General features: G+C 34.1%; 1 protein-coding gene across 2 annotated transcripts in view; it reads right to left on the reverse strand.

Moving 5' to 3' along the window:
* Positions 1-375: 375 nt before the first annotated feature.
* LOC105066366 (solute carrier family 25 member 16) overlaps positions 376-19737 on the reverse strand; it is a 66246-nt gene continuing 46884 nt past the window's right edge. Inside the window, exons 15-29 of one of the 2 annotated variants that reach the window (XM_074374104.1) lie at positions 18529-18646; positions 17312-17477; positions 15460-15654; positions 14023-14253; positions 10879-10995; positions 10687-10796; positions 10290-10399; positions 9407-9631; positions 6800-6993; positions 6506-6595; positions 6216-6420; positions 4612-4701; positions 3664-3846; positions 2148-2296; positions 376-1518 (exon numbers count right to left, since the gene is read on the reverse strand). In XM_074374104.1, the coding sequence (XP_074230205.1) occupies positions 1455-1518; positions 2148-2296; positions 3664-3846; positions 4612-4701; positions 6216-6420; positions 6506-6595; positions 6800-6993; positions 9407-9631; positions 10290-10399; positions 10687-10796; positions 10879-10995; positions 14023-14253; positions 15460-15654; positions 17312-17477; positions 18529-18646 (2247 nt within the window). In that variant the 3' untranslated portion in view covers positions 376-1454. Of the gene's footprint in view, positions 1519-2147; positions 2297-3663; positions 3847-4611; positions 4702-6215; positions 6421-6505; positions 6596-6799; positions 6994-9406; positions 9632-10284; positions 10400-10686; positions 10797-10878; positions 10996-14022; positions 14254-15459; positions 15655-17311; positions 17478-18528; positions 18647-19737 lie in introns of those variants that run through there. The other variant, XR_012510285.1, reaches the window with a different exon arrangement.

Genomic DNA, 19737 nt, shown 5'->3' on the forward strand with positions numbered 1-19737 from the left:
ACAGATTCCCAAATGACAGGAAACATGGAACTCAGGTTCTTCTTCGATAGGGATTTACTTTGCAGGCCATACAAACATGTAAAGCAAAAGAATTTTCATATTCACCTCACTCCCAGGAACTGAAATTATCTTAGGTTACTTCCTGTTACATAACTTCATGATATCTAACCAATATTTAAGCCCTATATTAGCAAACTTTCCAGTTTTTCCTGTCTAATCTAGTCATCTCCATCCTGTGTGTCCTTCATAAATTTCTTTATAATGTCAGCACTCCTCGGTTTCAGCTTTAGAGCATTATCAATATTTCACTCATCACTACTGGAAACAATGGTGGACAACCCCAAACTTAGTATTAATAACTGACACAGTAAGATCTAACAGTAAGAAAATTATTTAATAAAAACTTCAAGTAATAATTTTTTTAAAAAAGTGTGAGGTAGAAGCAACAGTTTTTAACATAACACTCATTTAAAAAAAAAAAAACTTATAAAGAAATGATTTCTTCCCCCAAAGATGGATACACTAAGGTTAAAATTGGTCACCATATAAATAACCAAGCACTCTGAGGTAATTCTGTTTTACAAAATATCTTTATACAAAAAGGGAAAATTGAGTAATGTCCCAAAACAAAGGGGCTTATGAACATGAATAGATGAAAATAGGGATATATGCCTTTTTAAACTTGTTACCAATTCAGAAAACAAAATTTATTCTCAAAAGAGAAAAAATTTTTTTATAGCAAAAGCTACTCTAGAATACTGAAGACTGAAAATAACAGGGAGAGTAAGGGGAATCAGAAATTAATTAGAAATAATAAGTTTATAGGTAATAATTTAAAAGCCTAGCTTTAAAGTGAAAATGTATTTGATATCAGAAAGCAAAAGGCAGGTGAAAAACTCAGGAAATGGCCTTTGGATCAGGGACCTCAAAATACAGAAAATAATCATCATCACAAGATTGTGCTTAAATGATAAAAAAAAAAATCAATTTTCTTTACCCAATCTTTCAAATAAACAAAATATAATAAAAACCTACAAAATCAAATTAGTCTTAAAAACTTAGACTTAAAAGTTTAAACCTCAGGACAAAAAGTTAATCCATCTTTAAAAGCTGGCAGAAATTTATCAAACTCTATGTCATACAAGAACACATTTATAATACCTGTAAATTTAGACTTTTCAGTTTGGGGTATATCTGTACTAAAAAAATAAATACTGTGTTACATTTTGTACGGTAGTAGAACTTTATGTTTAACAAGATTATACCGAAAAATAAATAAATAAAACAAAAAAAATTGGAACTCTGACAGAATACATTTACATCGTTTCATACCCTTGAAATAAAAGTTATCTTCACAGTCTAGCCAGGCACTGATTTTATAGCATATCCAAATTACAAATAATAGGCCATAGAGGAGACCATGCTGGTATGAAAAAAGCAAGGAAAACAGTGCTTTATCTTTGAAAATCACCCAATATGTAACAAAGACTTTCATGTTCTCCTGATGGAAGATCAAAGATGTAGAATAAATTAAGGAAAATATATTTAACACAATGTGGAATTACATAAAAACATATATGACATTATTATTTAATATTCTGTAATTTGGTTTACAGGAGTGCTAAAAAATTATGAAGATTTTTGTGGCATTCTATGGATAATAATGTACTTAAGCAATATAGTTTACATATTTTAGCCTAAAACCTTCATATAATTTCTTTAAAAGATAATCTGTTTTAAAATAATCTACAATATGACAAGAAGTAATTCTCCATTTTTAAATATAATGCTTTGTCCTAGATTTTAAACAAAAGGTTATAAATTAAGGTGAGAGGAACCAGAAGGGATAACCAGTTTTCCGAGATGTGCTCTAGGAAACATACACCCTGTTTCCCCTTTCTCATTTCACAAATAGTCCCTTTTTTCTCTTTCCTCACTTCACAAACTGTCCTTCTCCATCACCTTCATTATTTCACTTTTTGCTTAAAATTACTTCCTGTGAATTGTTTTCTCTTTCCTTTGTAGAATCAGACCTTTGAAATATGCCTGTGGAAAATACAGGACACTGAACTTAAATTTATACAAATACATAAATGAAGTATTCAAAATAGCACAATCAAATGGGACTATATACAAACAAAAAGGATATTAATTCTTCTGAGTTTAGATGATGAAGAAGCTTCCTCAAAGGAGGATACCAGTTTAGTGAGGGCACACATCCCAGGAGAATCAGCTTATGTTTGGCTCTAGTTAGAGCAACATTAAGACGTCGCCAATCTTTCAGTAGTTCACCAAGCTGAAAGAAATATAATTATTTGAGTTTTCTTATATATTTGAATTTCTTTCTGGAAAAGAATACAGTTTGTCTTGAACTATTTTCCTACTTCAAAAACATGTATTGCAATAAAGATTTATCAACATATTTAAAATTCTAGCCAGTTGGAAAAACTTGCGTACAGTTGCCAACTTCAAGTATTTTATCTTGGGTGTGATATCCTAGTCATAATTTAAAATTATTAAATACATATAATAAAAATATATCAAAAAATTTAAAATATATACAATAAAATAACATTCCAAAATATTAAATACATATAATAAAGAATTGCTGTCTCCACTCATTGTAGCATTGTTTTAACAGTAATAAAAACTCATTAATAGAAGACTCAGAGGAGTGGTTAAACCATGACCTATATATGCAATGGAAAACTGCATCTGTTAGGACAGAATGAAATCTCTTTCTATCTAATGACATGGAAGGATCGCCAAGCTATTCTATTAAGCTGAAAAAGCCAAGTACAGAATAGTGTATATATTACCTTTTGTGTGGAAAGGAGGGCAATATGACTACTGATTCATATATGCATGTATATTCTTAAAGAAACTCTAGAAGGTTACAAAAAAAAAAAAAAACCCAAAACACCCCACAAACCAAACATGATTATCTGTGAGGGAAGAACTGAGTAGAAGAGGAATGGGGTAGAAGGGAGACTTTCCACTATATAGGGATATTTTTAAAACTGTATGAAGGATCACATACTCAAGAAAAATGAGTCAAGAAGAGGTAAAAATGCAAAAACAAAACAAAACCAAACAAAATCCGGCATCATCTATAAATTTGAAAGTATATCTAGGGTAGCCATTATGTTTAAAATGCTCTAAGCACAATAACCAAGAATGGAAGCAACACAAATGTCCACTGATGGATGAAAGGATAAACAAGATGTGGTATATACATGCAATGGAGTAATACTCAGCCTTTAAAAAGAAGGAAATTCTGATGTGCTACAACACGGATGAACCTTGAGGACATTATGATAAATACAATAAGCCACTTACAAAGGGACAAATACTCTATGATTCCACTTATATAAGGTACCTAGAGTGTCAAAATCAGAGAGACAGAAAGCAGAATAGTGGGAGCCAAGGGCTGGAGAGAGGGAATTAGGGACTCGTTATTCATGAGTGTAGAGTTTCAATTTTGCAAAATGAAAAAGTTCTGGAGATCTGTTGCACACGCTGAATATACTTAACGCTATTGGATTGTTCACTTAAAAATAGTTAAGATGGTAAATTTTATGTGTTTTTTTACAATTTAAAAAAGAGAGAAAAAATGTCCCAAACAAATCAGATAGTAGAAAGCAGAAAATACAATTAACTCACAGTTCCATCTTTATTACTTCTAACAAAAGATACTAGAATGATACTTTTGTCTCTTCCTTGGTATTTGTCTACTGTATTAACTTCAATCATCCCAATAGAAGAATGAGCCAATAAATCATTGATGGCCTTTAACTGCTGCCTGTATGGTGCAATGATACCAATATCAGAGGGATTACATCCAGCCTAAACAGAAGAAACAATTTAAAAATGAAAAAATCCTGATTTTTGTTATTTAAGTGTTACTAAATTTATTAAATTAAATGTTTACATAATGTGCCCCATTAATGTTTATAATAAACATTCCTATCACAAGGGGTAAATGCAATTGGTGCATTTACTAAAAGTCTGTACCCATTTACTTCCTGAGATGAAATACTTTCCTCAAACACTGCTCCCTTGATTTTTAGTTCATGGAGGTATAATGGTTTATATGGCACTAAAACAGTGCTGCCCCACCAGAAAGTACAAAGAGACACATTTCCCTTTCTGCTATCCCTTACACTGAAGTTTCCAGTCCCCAATCATACCTACTCTAGCACTATACTGACACAATCAGAATTATCTGATGTGGGGAGGGCTTAGCTCAGTGGTAGAGTGCATGCCTAGCATGCACAAGGTCCTTGGTTCAATCCTCAGTACTTCCATTTGAAAAAAATAAATAAATAAGTAAATAAATAAACCTAGTTACCTCTCCCCGCAAAAGAACAACAACAAAATGAATCATCTGATGTTACAAAAAGTTATCCTAAAGGGAAACTCAAAATGCCATTACTGTATAAAAAAAGTTAAATGTCTTAGATAAATGTTCTCAAAATAAAAACAATCAGGCTTCAGTCCTCTTATCTTAGTAAACAAAAGTTAATACTAGATCTGAGTTCTTTGCACTATAGTGTTTTATTGCTCTGCACTTTAATATTAATTAGCCCTCAAAATTAAACTCTAGGTTACCTTAATAAAAACCGAGGTCAGGAAAACAATGAGTTTGGCTTCTGTTATATTACTCACACCTCCCTTTTCAACTTGTTCTGGTGCTGGAACCTAAATAGAAAAATATGCATTCTTCTTGTAAAACAATCTTAAAGTCAAGAGTACTGTCAGTATATAGTTAGCCATAGACACAGTACTACCAGCTGTGGAGACAGATGAAAAATATCTTCATCTTAAAGTTGAAGGGAAAAGAATTAACAAAAATGAATGATATTAGTCATTTTCAGAAAGCCACCCAGAGGCAACCCATCTTAAAAATGCCATATACAGCTCAGACTAAAATCTCTGTGAAAACCCACCATACACTGGTCTTCACATACTTTACTGTGTTATCTTCCATTTTATAGGCATCAAAGGCCAGAAAGATATGTCACTTGCCCAGACGTCACAATAAATCATGACACTAGGATTCACACTTCGATTGGGCTCTAGTATCTATGCCCTTTCTATTTTCTTGTTGCCTTTTATACAAGTAATGGAGCAATAAAGTTCCCCAGGTTCTATCATACCTAGTAAAACTCCCCGAGGATTGTTTTGCTCCTGTATCATCCTTAAGTAACCTTGATTAATTTTTAATACAACTTATTTGGAATTCTGATGCTAAGAAAGAGAAAACATTAGTAGCAAAAATAAAGAATTTGAACGATCATGGTGAGATTAATAATTGTTAAATTATGGCTAATAAGTTAGAGTTGTGGTTTAGAAAAGCAGTTATTTGCGGGAACAGTTTATATGAATAAATTTCCCAGTGCCTGCCTGCCCATATGTGTTAATTCTTCAACCTGAAACACTAAGGGCAATGTCCAAGAGAAGGAAGATTCCATCATGGTACACACATGGTGAGGCCCTATTTTTAACAACCAGCTGCCCCATCTTAATACAAAAGATATAATTATTTTGGAATAATAGAATAACATATAATGGTCACCATATTTTTATTTGAACTTCTGTAAAGACTTCCAAATCAATAATGAGAAGCACTATGTAAGACAAACTGTAGGAATACAGGGTCAAAACTTTGTTCTTTGTTCCTAGAAATAAGAATCAAGTCATTTAAAGTCAAGGTGCAGATTTTTTATTTAACGACAAATTTGTAAAGAGGCCTTTATGTGCATATGTAGGGGAAGGAGATAGATGGGAAATTTCTGTATTTTAGCTCAGCTTCCTGCTGTGGACCTAAAAAACTGCTCAAGAAAATGAAGTCTATTTTTTTTTTAAAAAGTCTTTAAAAGGACATCAATTTATCATTATCTTATGTCCATTTGTAAACTCAGACCTTTGATAATATCACTACTGATTTCTTTTCTAGGAAATGTAATTATACACTTGAATTCACTTTCTAGCTTTCCTACTTTAAAAGTCAATTTTGACATCTATCAATCACCCAAATAAACCTCCTCACAAAGATATTAAGTCTATAAAAAGAAAAGATTCCTTTGTGGTAAAGTACAAGTATACCAGTTTTAACTGACAAGCTCTAATGAAGCTTGTGCTACTGAAAACTGAGGAATTCAAGTAACAGAGCAAAAGGAGAAAAACTAAAGAAAATGTTTGTTTGTTTTTACCTTGTCTGTATTAAGAAAACAAACAGGATTGTTTGGTTCAAATACTCCAATCAGCCAAGGATTTTCAGAATAATCAGCATAAAATTCCAGTTCCAGCTTTACATCTTTAAAGTTAGGTAGGTTTATCATTGCATTGGCCACTTTGTCTGATCCACACTCCAGCTTTCCTTCATATGTCAGTTTATTACTTAAGGACATAATTTTACTAAGGGAATTATAAAAATGATTTTAGTTTTGGTAGATGAAAACAAATAAGAAAATCACTCATAACTGACACTATTTACAAATACCTGTTCATCCTGTACTGCACGGTTAACTGTACAACAGCATTCTTATTCTGCTCCAGTCTCTTGAATAAGCTTTCACTCATGCCAAGAGCTCTGTCAACAAATCAAATCCAGGGTTATCAGTGTACTGAAACTGTCCCTTAAGAAGAATCCAGTTTAACAGGGGAGGGTATAGCTCAATGATAGCGTTCCTACCTACAACATGCAAGGTCCTGGATTCAAACCTCAGTACCTCTATTTAAATAAACAAACCTAAAAAGAATCCAGTTTAAAATTAAAACCCCATTGTCTGCTTACCTTGCTTCACGGTTTAGCACCAGGGGAGGAAGCTGCTGATGATCCCCCACCAATACAAATCTCCGTGAAAAAAAAAGTGGCCCTAGGCAGATTGGTTGGCTAATTTGAGAGGCTTCATCCACTATACAAAAGTCAAACATTTTACGAGAAAATATTGGATGGTTTATTCCCATACATGTTGTTGCAACTATAAGCTAAAAATAAAGAAGATAGATCATTTAATATGTCCAAGAACACAACATTGTAAAATGATTATAAATCTATAAAAATGTTAAAAAAAAAAAAGTCCAAGGAACAGAGCTTGTTTTTCACATTCTTGAAATCAAAAGACCAAAACTGAGTTTTTTAATCCCCAACAACAGGAATCCCTCAATATTATTTAATTCTGACACATTTATAGCATGCAAAAAATTTAATTTTTTACTACAAATTTAGAAAAAGATCAAGTTAATTTTCCAGACACTAACAATGCTCAAATTTGGATATTTCCAAATGGAAATCTGAAACAGTCAAGAGAAAGTAAGTTAATGAATTTTTTTTTAATGTCAACCAAGACTTCACCTATGGGAAGATGAAGTACTTTCTCTTACTCCTCCCACACAGCACAACTAAAAACTCTGGACATTACACATAAAGCAAATATAAAGACTCTGAAAGGTGGAGAAAAGGTAGGGCAGCTAGGGACCCTGGGACGCAAGGAACAGCACAATAGTTTGTTCCTTGGGTTTTCTTGTTGCCTCAAAAATTCCAGATTTGGAGCTAAAAAAGCTACGAACCCAGAAATGCCAATGGGTGCACACCAAAAAAGACTCCAACAAAAGCCAAAGGAACAGGAATGGGAAGGCCTAGTAGACAGAAAACTTATGTGCAGTGACCACTCAACCCTAGCCAAACACCACAGAAAAAAACTATGGCCTCACCCCTACCAATGCCACCAAAGGTCCGGGGGGAGCCTAGACTTTCACTCTCATCCAGCAGTAACGAGGAGCCCCCCCGCCTTGTGTGTTAAAGAGGGCAGAGTAAACCTGGACTTCAGCTCCCAACTGGCCGTACTGAGGTGGCACACCCCCTTGCTCTACAGAGTACTGTCAGAGTAGCCAGAGAAGACGGAAGTTTTAAGTAACACAATACAAAAATGTTCAGGTTTCATCAAAAATCACTTGTTACACACAGGACCAGAAAAATCTCAAACTGAATGGAAATAAGGCAATCAATAGATGACAGTGATGTTAGAATTTTATGACAAGAAATTTTAAAGCAGCCATAATAAAAATGTTTCAATGAGCAATTATGAACACACTTGAATCAAATGAAAAAAAAAAGTCTCAAAAATAAGTCTTGGCAAAGAAAATGAAGATAAAAAAAGAACCACATGGAAATTTTAAAACTGAAACTACAATAACTGAAATTTTAAAATCATGAAATACATAAAAGTATAAAGTTGCCTGGGAAAAGAAAAGAAACTTTGAGCATCTAGAGCTAGACAGAGTTCTTAGACTTGATACCAAAAGCAGAAGGCAAAAACATAAAACATTTATATACAGGACTTAATCAAAATTAAAACCTCTCATGCTGCAAAAGACCCTGTAAAGAGGATGAAAAAACAAGCTACAGGGTGGGAGAAAATATCCACAAAATATATTCAATAAATGACTAATATCTCAAATAGATAAAGAGCACTCAAAACTCATCAGTTAAAAAACAAACCAAAACCAAAAAAAAAAAAACCCAAATGGGAAACAAACATGAAGAGACATTTCACTGAAGGAGATATATGGATGGGAAACAAGGACATTAACATCATTAACCAGGGGGCAAATGCAAATTAAAGTCACAATGAGATATTACTATACAACTATCAGAATGACCAAAATAAAAACAGTAATACCACCAAATGCTGACAAGGCTCACTCATACTCTGCTGGTGGGAACATAAAATATTACAGCTGCTTTGGAAAAACAGTTTGGTAGATTTTGTAAAAACTAAACATGCAACTACCAAATGACCCAGAAATTGCATGCCTGAGCATCTGTCCCAGAGAAATGAAAACTTATGTTCACACAAAACCCTCTACATGAATGTCTATAGCAGCTTTATTTGTAATAGCCCAAAACTGGAAACAATGCAGATGTTTCCCAATGGGTGAATGGTTAAACAAACTGGTGTACCTATACTGTGGAATAATACCAATAAAAAGGAGCAAACTATTGATACATGAAACAATCTGAATCTCCAGCGCATTAGGCTAAGTGAAAAACACCAATCCCAAAAGGTTACACACTGTATGATTCCATTTATATAACATTCTTGACCTGTGGGGTCTGCATTAACTCCAAGTAGTTAGTGGCAGAAGAGTGAGTAGGGAGAAAGAGTTTTCCTTTATTAGGATATTTTAAACCAGAAGATGGGAGTCCTGAATAATAAACCAGAAACCTGATTTCAGTCTAGAAGCAAAGAGCAAACTATAAACTAATAAACTGGCTCTGTGGTTTATATAAATTAATCACATGCAAATTGGTCAATGAGATTAAATTTCTGAGAGTGCCATTTTCCTCCTCATTCTGACTGCAGAAATTACTGTATTATTATATAATAACTGTACTTACTTGACTATTGTAGAGTTCTTCTAGAACAGCTAAAGATTTAATGGACTTTGATCTGCAAACTTCCTCCTCTGTAAATTTCTGGATATCTGGATGTACCTTTTGAGTCTGACCCAAGCGCAAAAATCCTATTTTAAACTTTGCTAACTTCAAAAGAATATTGTCAACAGCTGAGTGTGTATAGCTGGTCAACAAAACACTAAAGCCACAGGCATAGAGTATTCTTACCTAATAATGAACAAGAGGAAAGAAAACAGCATTACTTTTAACTTCAGATCATTTTTAACGTTTATATTTTTCAAAAAGAATTAGAAAACTTACTAGGAAGCATATCTAAGAGTTGAGCCAAGTAACTTTTTAAAAAATTATAAAGCCAAAATGTCTTACGAAAATAACATGGCATTATTATCATGTTATTACTGATATGTTAATAATATATTACATAATAATAAAATTGAATACATATAAACTTTGACTAGTGCCTGGCACACAGTATCAATCAGTAAATATTTGCTGCCATCATTAAGATTATTCTTTAAAAAAAAAAGATTATTCTAGGACTGCTCAGAAATTTACTGATGAGAAAAAAAAAATTCAAGGAAAATCTATTTCAAATGCCTCTGTACACTTCTTTTTTAAAGGAAAGAAAACATACAATGGTACTTATATCATCAATAGAAAGAGATTTCAATCTTAAATGCAAGAAATCTACAAGAGGATTACAATTATTGGTGATTTAGCTTTCTATTTCTCATGTCATTCTTAATTTGAAATAAAGGCATTTTGATTTAAAATTCAGCCCTTTTGATATCAAATATCATAACCTTTGAATTAAGGAGAAGCTGATTTAAACATTCAGTTTCTAAGCAAAGAATAAAAACCTTACAAGAGTACATATGGTAGTTGTCTTTCCTGTTCCAGGCATACCCACGATGAGAGTGTAGTCTTTTGAAAGAAGTACTTTTTTCATGGCTTGCCTCTGAGGTTTATTCAATCCTACATTAAAATTTAAAAATAACAGGGAAAAGAGCATTGAATTTCAATGAGCAAATTAACTATTTTACAAGAAAAGCTGCCTCTATTCATGTCTATTCTTCAACACATCTTTTCAAAGTAAGGAAATATGCTGATGCTAAAGAACACATGTAAAAACTTCCAGAGACTGTCTAAAAACTACAATTGCAAGTCTAATAAATTATTAAATCACTACTCCATAATGTAGATTAAATTATAAATAGAACCAAGAAAAACTAATGGACACAGACATGCTGAGTATAACATACCTTTTAGAATGCTGGCAACTGTGTCCTTTGCATCATGTGGAAGAACAGAACTGAGGTAGGATATAAACTGCGGTTCCCGAAAGTCAATGATTAAATCTCGAAGTTTTTGGCTGAAAAGGGCAAAAAAAATGTTTTTAGTAATATTCCTTAGGAAAGTGGGGTAAAATTCAGATTCATTTATTGTTTACAAACCTGGCATAAGTATTTTCCATCAATTTAGAAAGATTTCCTAACGGGGTATCTATATCACAGTTTTTTTCCTCCTGGTCCAATCTGAACAAAGTTGATTCTGGGAGTACTGACAAGTTCCTAAAACAGCAAAACAGATGTACATGAATGTTTTTAACATAGTCAGTGGGTCTGTATGAGAAATACGCTGCTGCTTGCTAGAAGAGAAAATGGGCCAGAATAGCTATTAAAATGGCTACCAGAAAAAAATATGACAATGAATATATGTAAGTTCATGTATAACTGAAAAATTGTGCTCTACACTGGTATTTGACACAACATTGTAAAATGACTATAACGCAATAAAAAAAAAGTTTAAAAAAATAAAAAATAAAAAAATAAAATGACTACCAGCCCTAATTCATACTTGCCAACCAAAGAGAGCATGAGGCCCTGGACTCGTAGGAAGAGGGAAAAGGGGAAGGCACGAGGCACCAAAGTCAAAGCAGTTAATAATCAGGAACCTACAATATGTGCTGACACGTCTACTGGCCCTGCAAGCCAACCTGGGCTCACCACCCCAGGAGGATCCTGAGCACCGGCCTCCACCCTCCTCCAGCCGGGAACACGGGTCTCTTTCCTGACGTTTTCTCTCACTCTTGTTGGCCCCTAAGACGGCGGTGTTCTCTAGGGTCTCTTCCTTGGTCCTCTCTTCTGCTCTTTCTTATCATTTTCCCTCTATTCCCACACCCTCAGGTGGCTCTAAATCCTCAATCCACATCTTCAGGCCTGACCTCACATTCTTCTCCCACCTGGTTTCTCACCCAAGCAGAACGTTTGGATATCCAGCAAGCAGCAAGATCTTTCCACTCAATTAAAGCCCAGGCTGTGAAAGTTCAATTTTTCAAAACTGAACATCTTTGCATCTTTGCTGAACCTGATCCTCCTTCCACGGTCCTGATCTCAGGTAATGGCACCTGCATCTACATCTGTCTTGATTCTTCCCTCTCCCTCACCCTCTTCCCACCCTGCACTCCGATCACTACCAAATGCCAGACAATTTTACTTTCTAAATGCTTCTCAAAGTCATTCCACTCACTCTGTCAGAATTACTCTGTCCTCAAGGAACCCGAGCCTGGGCCACTACAACAGTTGCCCAGTTTCTTTGCTTTCAACTTTGCCTCCATTAATTAACTTCATTTCTCCAACAGTGCATCCACAGAAAATTGCAAACCTGATTATCATTCTGCTTAAAACTCTTCAATACATCTGAATAAGTGAAGTCAAAACTTCTTAACATGGTATCTAAGCCCTTCTATGATGTCACCTCTCCAAACACTCCCTTCTTCATCTCTTACATTCCAGAAATAATCACCTGCACTTTCCCGAACATTCCACTTCACACAACATCACAGCATCAGGGCTTTCCGCACCACATTCCCTCTGTCTGGTATAGTCTTCCCACGTTGCTTCACCAGGCTAACTTATCAACCCACAGGGTGAAGATTCACAATGACTCTCCAAAAACCCTTCCCTGAGCCTCCTTAAACTGGGTTAAATGCCTCTCCTCTGTTCCTATCAATTCAAACACTTGTCATACCAGACTGAAAATACGTGTATATATTTGTTACCCACAAGACTATAAATTCCTAATACATGTTAGGCACTAAATAAATACCTCAAAGGACTGACTGCAGAGACTCCTAAGAGACAACAGAAATGTCGTGGCTTATATTCCAATATCATCAAACCCAACTAGTATTACTGACCGTTAGAGAGCAAGCCTGGACATTTCCACTGCACTCACTCACTGCATCCCAATTACTGATCTCCATCCACTAAGTAATGTGACGCGTGCCTGCAGTTAAAGGCAAGGAAGGCTGGGAGCACAGGAAGAGGGGGATAAGGATACTGGTGAACATGGATATTAGTTTCTACCACAAATTTTCATACTACTCTACTATTTACTTAGTATTTTTATTTAACTCACTTTGTTTTAACTTATACTTTATATTACAACTATAAATGGAAAACAGTATTTTCTTAAAAAAAAAAAGAACGAAATGGTGAGTGCCTGAGTGGTAAGGAGAAATAAAGCTTTACAGCTAACACAGGGTGCCTGTCCTACCTGCCGTACACATGGTTGTGCAAATTAGATAAGATTATGTCCACTTTAGCACTTTGGAATGGAATGTACTAAACAAAAGTTTAGCAGTTTGATAGTTGCTCAAGTTAAACACAAAATTAGCACATGACCCAGCAGTTCCACTACCAGGTATCTACAAAGGGCAATAAAAATACATTCACATAAAAAGTTTTAGTGAATATTTATAGCAACACTAGCCATACAACCAAAAAGTGGAAACAACTCAAATGTACATCAGCTGGTGAATGGATGAACAAAATGTGGTCTATCCATAAAATGGAATATTCCTGAGCCGTAAAAAGAAATGAGGTACTGATAAATGCTGGAACATGGATGAACCTCGTAGTCTTATGCTAAGTAAAATACACCAGACCAAAAAAGGGCAAAGATTGTTTGGTCCTATTTATATGAAATATCCAGAACAGATAAATTCATAGAGACAGAAAGCAGAGTGGTTTTGCTAGGTGTTGAAGGGAGGGGAGAGTGGGGAGTGACTGCTTAAAGGGTACAATGTTTCCTTTCAGGGTGATGAAAATATCTTGGAACTAGATAGAAGTGATGGTTGCACAATACTGTGAATGTATGAAATGCCACTGAACTATATGTTTTAAAATAGTTAATGGTCAATCTTAAGTTATGTGAATTTTTTTTAAAAAAAGGAATGAAGTACTGGTACATGGCGATGAACCTCAGTATGCTAAGTGAAAAAAAGCCAGTCACAAAAGACCACATATTGTACTGAACATTTATATGAAATGTTCAGAACAGGTAAACCTACATAGACAGTAAGGAAACTGGTGGTCACCTAGGCCTGGGAGAGTGACTGCTACAGGGTACAGGGCTTCTTCTGGAGGGTGATGAAAATGTTCTAAAATTGATTTTGGTACAGTTTGCATAGATAGCTTTGTGAATATACTAAAAACCATTAAACTGTACAATTTAAATGAATGAACTGTACAGTATATGTTTATATATCAATAAAGCTGTTACCCTCTCTCAGCAAAAAGGGAAATTTTCATTACCTGTCTAATAAACAGGTTACTGTTGTCATGTTAATCTCCTTCACATATCCCCTAGACAAAGCAAAGAGTGCTCTCTTCTCTCCACTTAAAATAATTCTGTCACCTGCCATTAGATTTGTGATAGGCATGGCACCACTTTTACGTTGGAAATTATGTAAATATTGTCCATCACAAACTGTCTTTACGTGTTCTGTTCTAATCAGGTTTCCAATGCAGCTGCCACTCTCCTCCCTATGAAAGAGGAAGAAAAAGAGAAAAAGCTTCTATTTACATCACATATATAAATACTGTATTTGCATTTTCCCACAATTTACTTGTTCATCTGACCTCTGGAAGCTCTAATGCTGATACTGAGTCTGTCATTTTTACATCTTCCACAATCTATACAAAAGTGTTAGAAATGCGAAGGAAACATTCTATTAGTTTAAAAACAATCTCTCATCAACAGACCTCTACCCAAGTGCTAAGGGGTGCCTCCCTTGCTGCACCCACAGGCTGGGCTCTCTGACCAACATGCATATCGGCACTTTGATCCTTGAACGACACCCCCACCTCAGAAGACAAATGATAAATACCCTGACCCTGAAGTGAAGAAAAGTGGAAACATATTTCTTCAGTGTTTACTAGAGAATTTATAATTATTGTTATTAAAACAATGCCAAGCAAATTGATAATTCCACTGCCTCTAAGAAGTAAGTATTAAGCATTTACAATCTCTCAGGCACTACTATTAAGTACTGTACAACTTCAGAAGCTTGCAAGCATGTATACTCGACATATTTAGTGTACTTATGTAGTCTATCGAAAATGACTTAAACTTTTTCCACAAGAGCGTTGCCGTGTGTTAAAGTCGAGTATTAAAGAAATAACAAACTGATTATTTCTAAAGTCACATTATTATCAATATTCATTCCAGAAAGAAAAAATGGATCAAAAGCAACTAAATATTACATAAAAAATACTATTCAAAGATACACAAAATTATAACTTTACAAATAACTTGTAAAAAAATGGATCTCACAAAATACAATATTGAGCAACTTTAGAAAATCTGAACTTCTATCAAAACCTACTAAAAATATAATCTTTTTAAATACCACTATTTAAAATACTAAGTAAAACTTCATTAATTTGTACTCTGCCAATATGCTAAAGTTCACTGTATGATATACTTGTACATATTCTTTTCAATGATGAAAAAGGATTTATCGATAATTTTTAAAATAAGATTTACTAAGGCATATTTAATCTACTGATAATAACTACCAATGGTGCTCTATTTAAAAACAATTAATTGACAGCCATCTGGAGTTGGCAGGAATATATGAAACTGCATGTCTTTAACATGCTACATAACCTGTAGTCATGAATTCCAAATGTCATCCCACTAGCTAATCCAAATTACTGAAGTTTTACTGTATTAAATGGACCACTTACATTTCTGAAGCAGGTGTTAACCATATATTTTGGTGATTCTTTTTATTATCCTTTGATTGTGACTCCAGGGTTAACATTAGACACCAAAGGCTGAAATATTCTAAGTGTGCAGGCATTAGATGCTGGATTTCTTCTTTTATTTTGGGCAGCATGCCACTCGGGACTGAACTGTCATCCATCTGTTGTTCAACTGCTCTAAAGATAAAGTCCCAAGTCAGAGATGAGTATAAAACATTTCACTGGCTGGCTATGAAATGCTATTTCTAAAATAAGTGCACAAATATGATCATCATAACTTACAACCAGAGCCTCTGATTTTCTTTAAAAGTCATTTCAACATTTCATAAGTCAAATGGCTTTTTACAAAACAAAATGCACAAGAAACTCAATACTGCATTATTTTGCCTTCAACAACTACCTCCCTAACAAGTGCTTAAGTTTGGTATATTCTAGTCTTCATTCCTATATGTAGCAAGTTTTGGCTTTTTGTACGACTGTGTTTCTCAAACCACAATATCTGTATATCCAGCTCTGTGCCATTAAGAAAAGTCAACACAAAAGCATGGAGAACCATGTGGAGTTACCATTTTTGCTTAATAGTAATTTTAAAAATTTTATGTAGAAACAAATATGTTATAGGATAGCATACATACATCAAGAGTAAAACATAAGATTTCCATAAAATGTGCTTGTACTATAAGCCCAGACTTCCCATGGTTCAGTCTGTGCTAATAAGAGATCTTTTGATACATTACAGCTGACCCTGGAACAACATGGGTTTAAAATGGGGAGAGGGGCCCACTTATATGCGGATTTTTTCCAATAGTAAATTCTACAGTACTATATGATCTGAGGTTGGCTGAATCAGTGGATGTGGAGGAACCTTGCCTATGGAGGGCCGATAATAAGTATACTCAGATTTTCGATTGTGGGGAGGGATGGCACTTCAGTTTCAGTATTGTTCAAAAGTCCTTTATGTGAATTCTCAGGCTGAATTAGAACTTTGGTTCTGATTTGATCTTGTTTCCAAGTCTGAATTTTTATCTAACTGCCTTTTTGTGTCCTTCAGAACTTTCACTGGCCAGGGAGAGGGCATAGCTCAAGTGGTAGCGTACATGCTTAGCATGCATGAGGTCCTTGATTCAATTCCCAGTACCTTTATTAAAAAGATAATAATAATAAAATAAGCAAACCTAATTACCTCCCCCCTTCAAACAAAATAAAATAAAATAGAGCAGGGCTCAGCAAATGTTAAAAAAAAATTTTTTTTAAATAATAAACAAACCTAAAAGAAACCTCTCACTCGCCTATGAAGGTATAAATACATATGACTATTCATAAGATACCTAATAAACTTCCCATATGTAGAAATATAAACATACATAAACAAGTCTATTGGATCATATCAAACTGTCTAGAAGAACCAAGCTCCCTGTTTTTAACTACTAACCTGTTTTTAACTACAAAAGGTCTAAAATTAAAATAGCAACTGAGAAATGAAAGATTTCTTAAACTATCATTTAAGAAAAATTGTATTCAGAATGCTTCTACCACATCTTTCTTAACCGGTTTCCCTAAGTCCTACAATTATTTTGTTTCCCCAGAAACTATATGCAGTAAGATTAAAATACTCACTTTTGGAAAAAGTTTTAAAAGCATTCTATTATTCTCCAAGGAAATAGGTTTGTTATGTAATACAAAGTAACTGCTTTTTTTTTTTCCTTCTTCATTCCCTTCATTTTAAATAACCAAAATGAAATCAGCAATGCCAGAGCAGCCGATGATGTTAAATCGTTGTGAGTCGAGTGCTTACTTAGCTGGAGGTAATGCTTTTGGAAGACAGTGTGCTTACCTGCTATAAAGAGCACATTTGCCCATCTGTGAACAATATTTACAAGTTTGCTGTTCCTCAATTATTTGTGGCAAAGATGCAAGCTTTGTCTTCCCCTCTCCAGTAGCGGGTTTGCTAATTCGGTGAAACAAAGAGAATGCCATCTGGTTTCTTAGCCTTAATAATTCTATGGAAAAAGAAAGGGGTGGGTGGGTGTTTTTTAAGAATTAAGTAAAGTTTATTAAATATAACCTCCATTATGTAAGTAAAACTTTCAGATTCAAAAACATAAAAAGAAAAGAATCAACATTCATATTCCCCACTACCCTAGAATAACCACTGTTAACATTTTGGTATAGTTCCTTCAATTTTTGATCACTTGATAAGTTCTTTAAACAACCATGTGTCTCATAAATAGTAAATATTGTGAAGTTGGTGTTTTATTAGCTGAATGCTAAGGACAGATATAGCTATCTAGAGGGTCTCAAATAAGACAGGAAGTTTATTTTTGTCCTTTTTTTAATTGAAGTATAGTCAGTTTACAATCCTGTGTTAATTTCTGGTGTATAGCATAGCATATATATATATATCCTTTCTAAGATAGGAAATTTTTTAACACTTTTTTATTGAGTTATAGTCATTTTACAATGTGTCAAATTCCAGTGTAGAGCACAATTTTTCAGTTACACATGAACATACATACATTGATTGTCACATTTTTTTTTCATTGTGATTAGCATTCTATATAGTTTTAGATGAATAAACTGAGCTAAAGAAAATAATTCAGGATAACCTTTGTACTTTTTAAATACAACACTTTAGGCAAAGTAAGACAAGCATTTATTTGCTAGACATCTCAGTTTACTCTCCAGGCATTTTGATCACGGTGCCTGTGCACTTTAGAACTTATAAAAGTGGTTCCTGACAAGTGCAACCCTGTTCCCTAGGACACAGTAACTTCATGAGGACATCTTTGTGATGAGGGACAAGATAGGAAGTTTAAAATAATATTTTGTATAATAAGATTTTAAAAGGTTAATAATGTTTTCAACTACACAGTATACTGTTAAAATTCTTCAAAAAAAAAAAAAGCATACATACAAGTAAAAATTACAACCTGTATTAGGCCTAGCAAGTGCAGTAAGCAGTTGTCAGGTATAAATATGTATCATCAAAAGTTGAAGGAAAGAACAAACAAACAAAACCCAGAGAAGTAAAAGTGAGAGAAACAGCTCAACCTCTTTTATCAAGATGGTGGGCAGGCACAGGGTACATCTGGCCAGTCTTCAGGTAGAGGAGCAGGCCAGCCTCTGGGTCATCTCTCCTTTCTTGGCTCAGCAGTGTGTACAAAACAAGCTGTGAAAACACAGGACATTCTGTCAAATAAAGCTTCAACTTTCTATATTCCCATACATGTTTTGCAATCAACACATACTGTAATTTTAAAATCAAAAGGTCAATTAAATTATTTCCATTTTGAAAAAAAAGAAAAAAATTTATTTCCATTTTCAAAATAACATGATCCAAATTCAGAAAAGGTAACAATAAATTCTATGTCAAATATTTAATTTCCACAAAACAAGCAGAGTTTATGCTTCTCAGTTTTACAAACTAAATGAAATATTAGGATTTTTCTAAGACAGTAAGTATTTAGGTTTCCAATAAACTAAAGAGAGAAATTAATCACGCTAGGTTTTACATTTTGAAGTTAGTCTTTAGACACCATTTTCCCTGTTTAAAATAAGTGAACTAAACACTAAAATGCATTTTATTTACATCATAGTTACTGTGACAACTAAATGAGACTACCTGTATAGGTATTTACTGTTTTTTCCAGAGTGACATTACATACATTAGGCTTACATGGTGCTCCTCAGAGAAACTATCTAAAATAAGTTAGAAGTAGCTCCTTTAGTTCATGAAAACACCTTGGCAGCAACATTTGAGCCTAGGTAGCATTTTTTGGGAGGTCTTCTTACAAGTACTCCATTTGTGTTGCCTGATACAGCATACGTACCAAATAAAACTTTTTAAAATTAAAATGAACTCATAAATGACAGGGTTGAGCTTGAGCACCTTGGGGCTGCAGACCAAGGGAGTCATGCAAAACTAACGGTCCTTCCATATTAAGTTTTTCCCTCCACAGGAACTGAGGCAAAAGGAAGAGGTACATATGACTCTGCTTCTGGGATTTGTTAAAAGGGAAAAAAATTTGAAATGAAATTCCCTTAGTATTGTGATAAAAGGAAGCTGAATTGAAATTTTACATTATTATAATTCAACTATGTCACATGTTTTTGTGAGCTGGTGATTATAGCTCCATGTAATATTTTTCCTTTAAAAAATGTGTTTCAAATGCCAAATTACTGGCTCAGAAATAAACTTGTGGAATACCATTCCCTTATAAAATAAAGATCTTCCTTAATTGAAGTTATTTTATAACATAA

The sequence above is a fragment of the Camelus bactrianus genome, chromosome 11 (genome assembly GCF_048773025.1).
Source record: "Camelus bactrianus isolate YW-2024 breed Bactrian camel chromosome 11, ASM4877302v1, whole genome shotgun sequence".
NCBI classification, from domain to species: Eukaryota; Metazoa; Chordata; class Mammalia; order Artiodactyla; family Camelidae; genus Camelus; species Camelus bactrianus.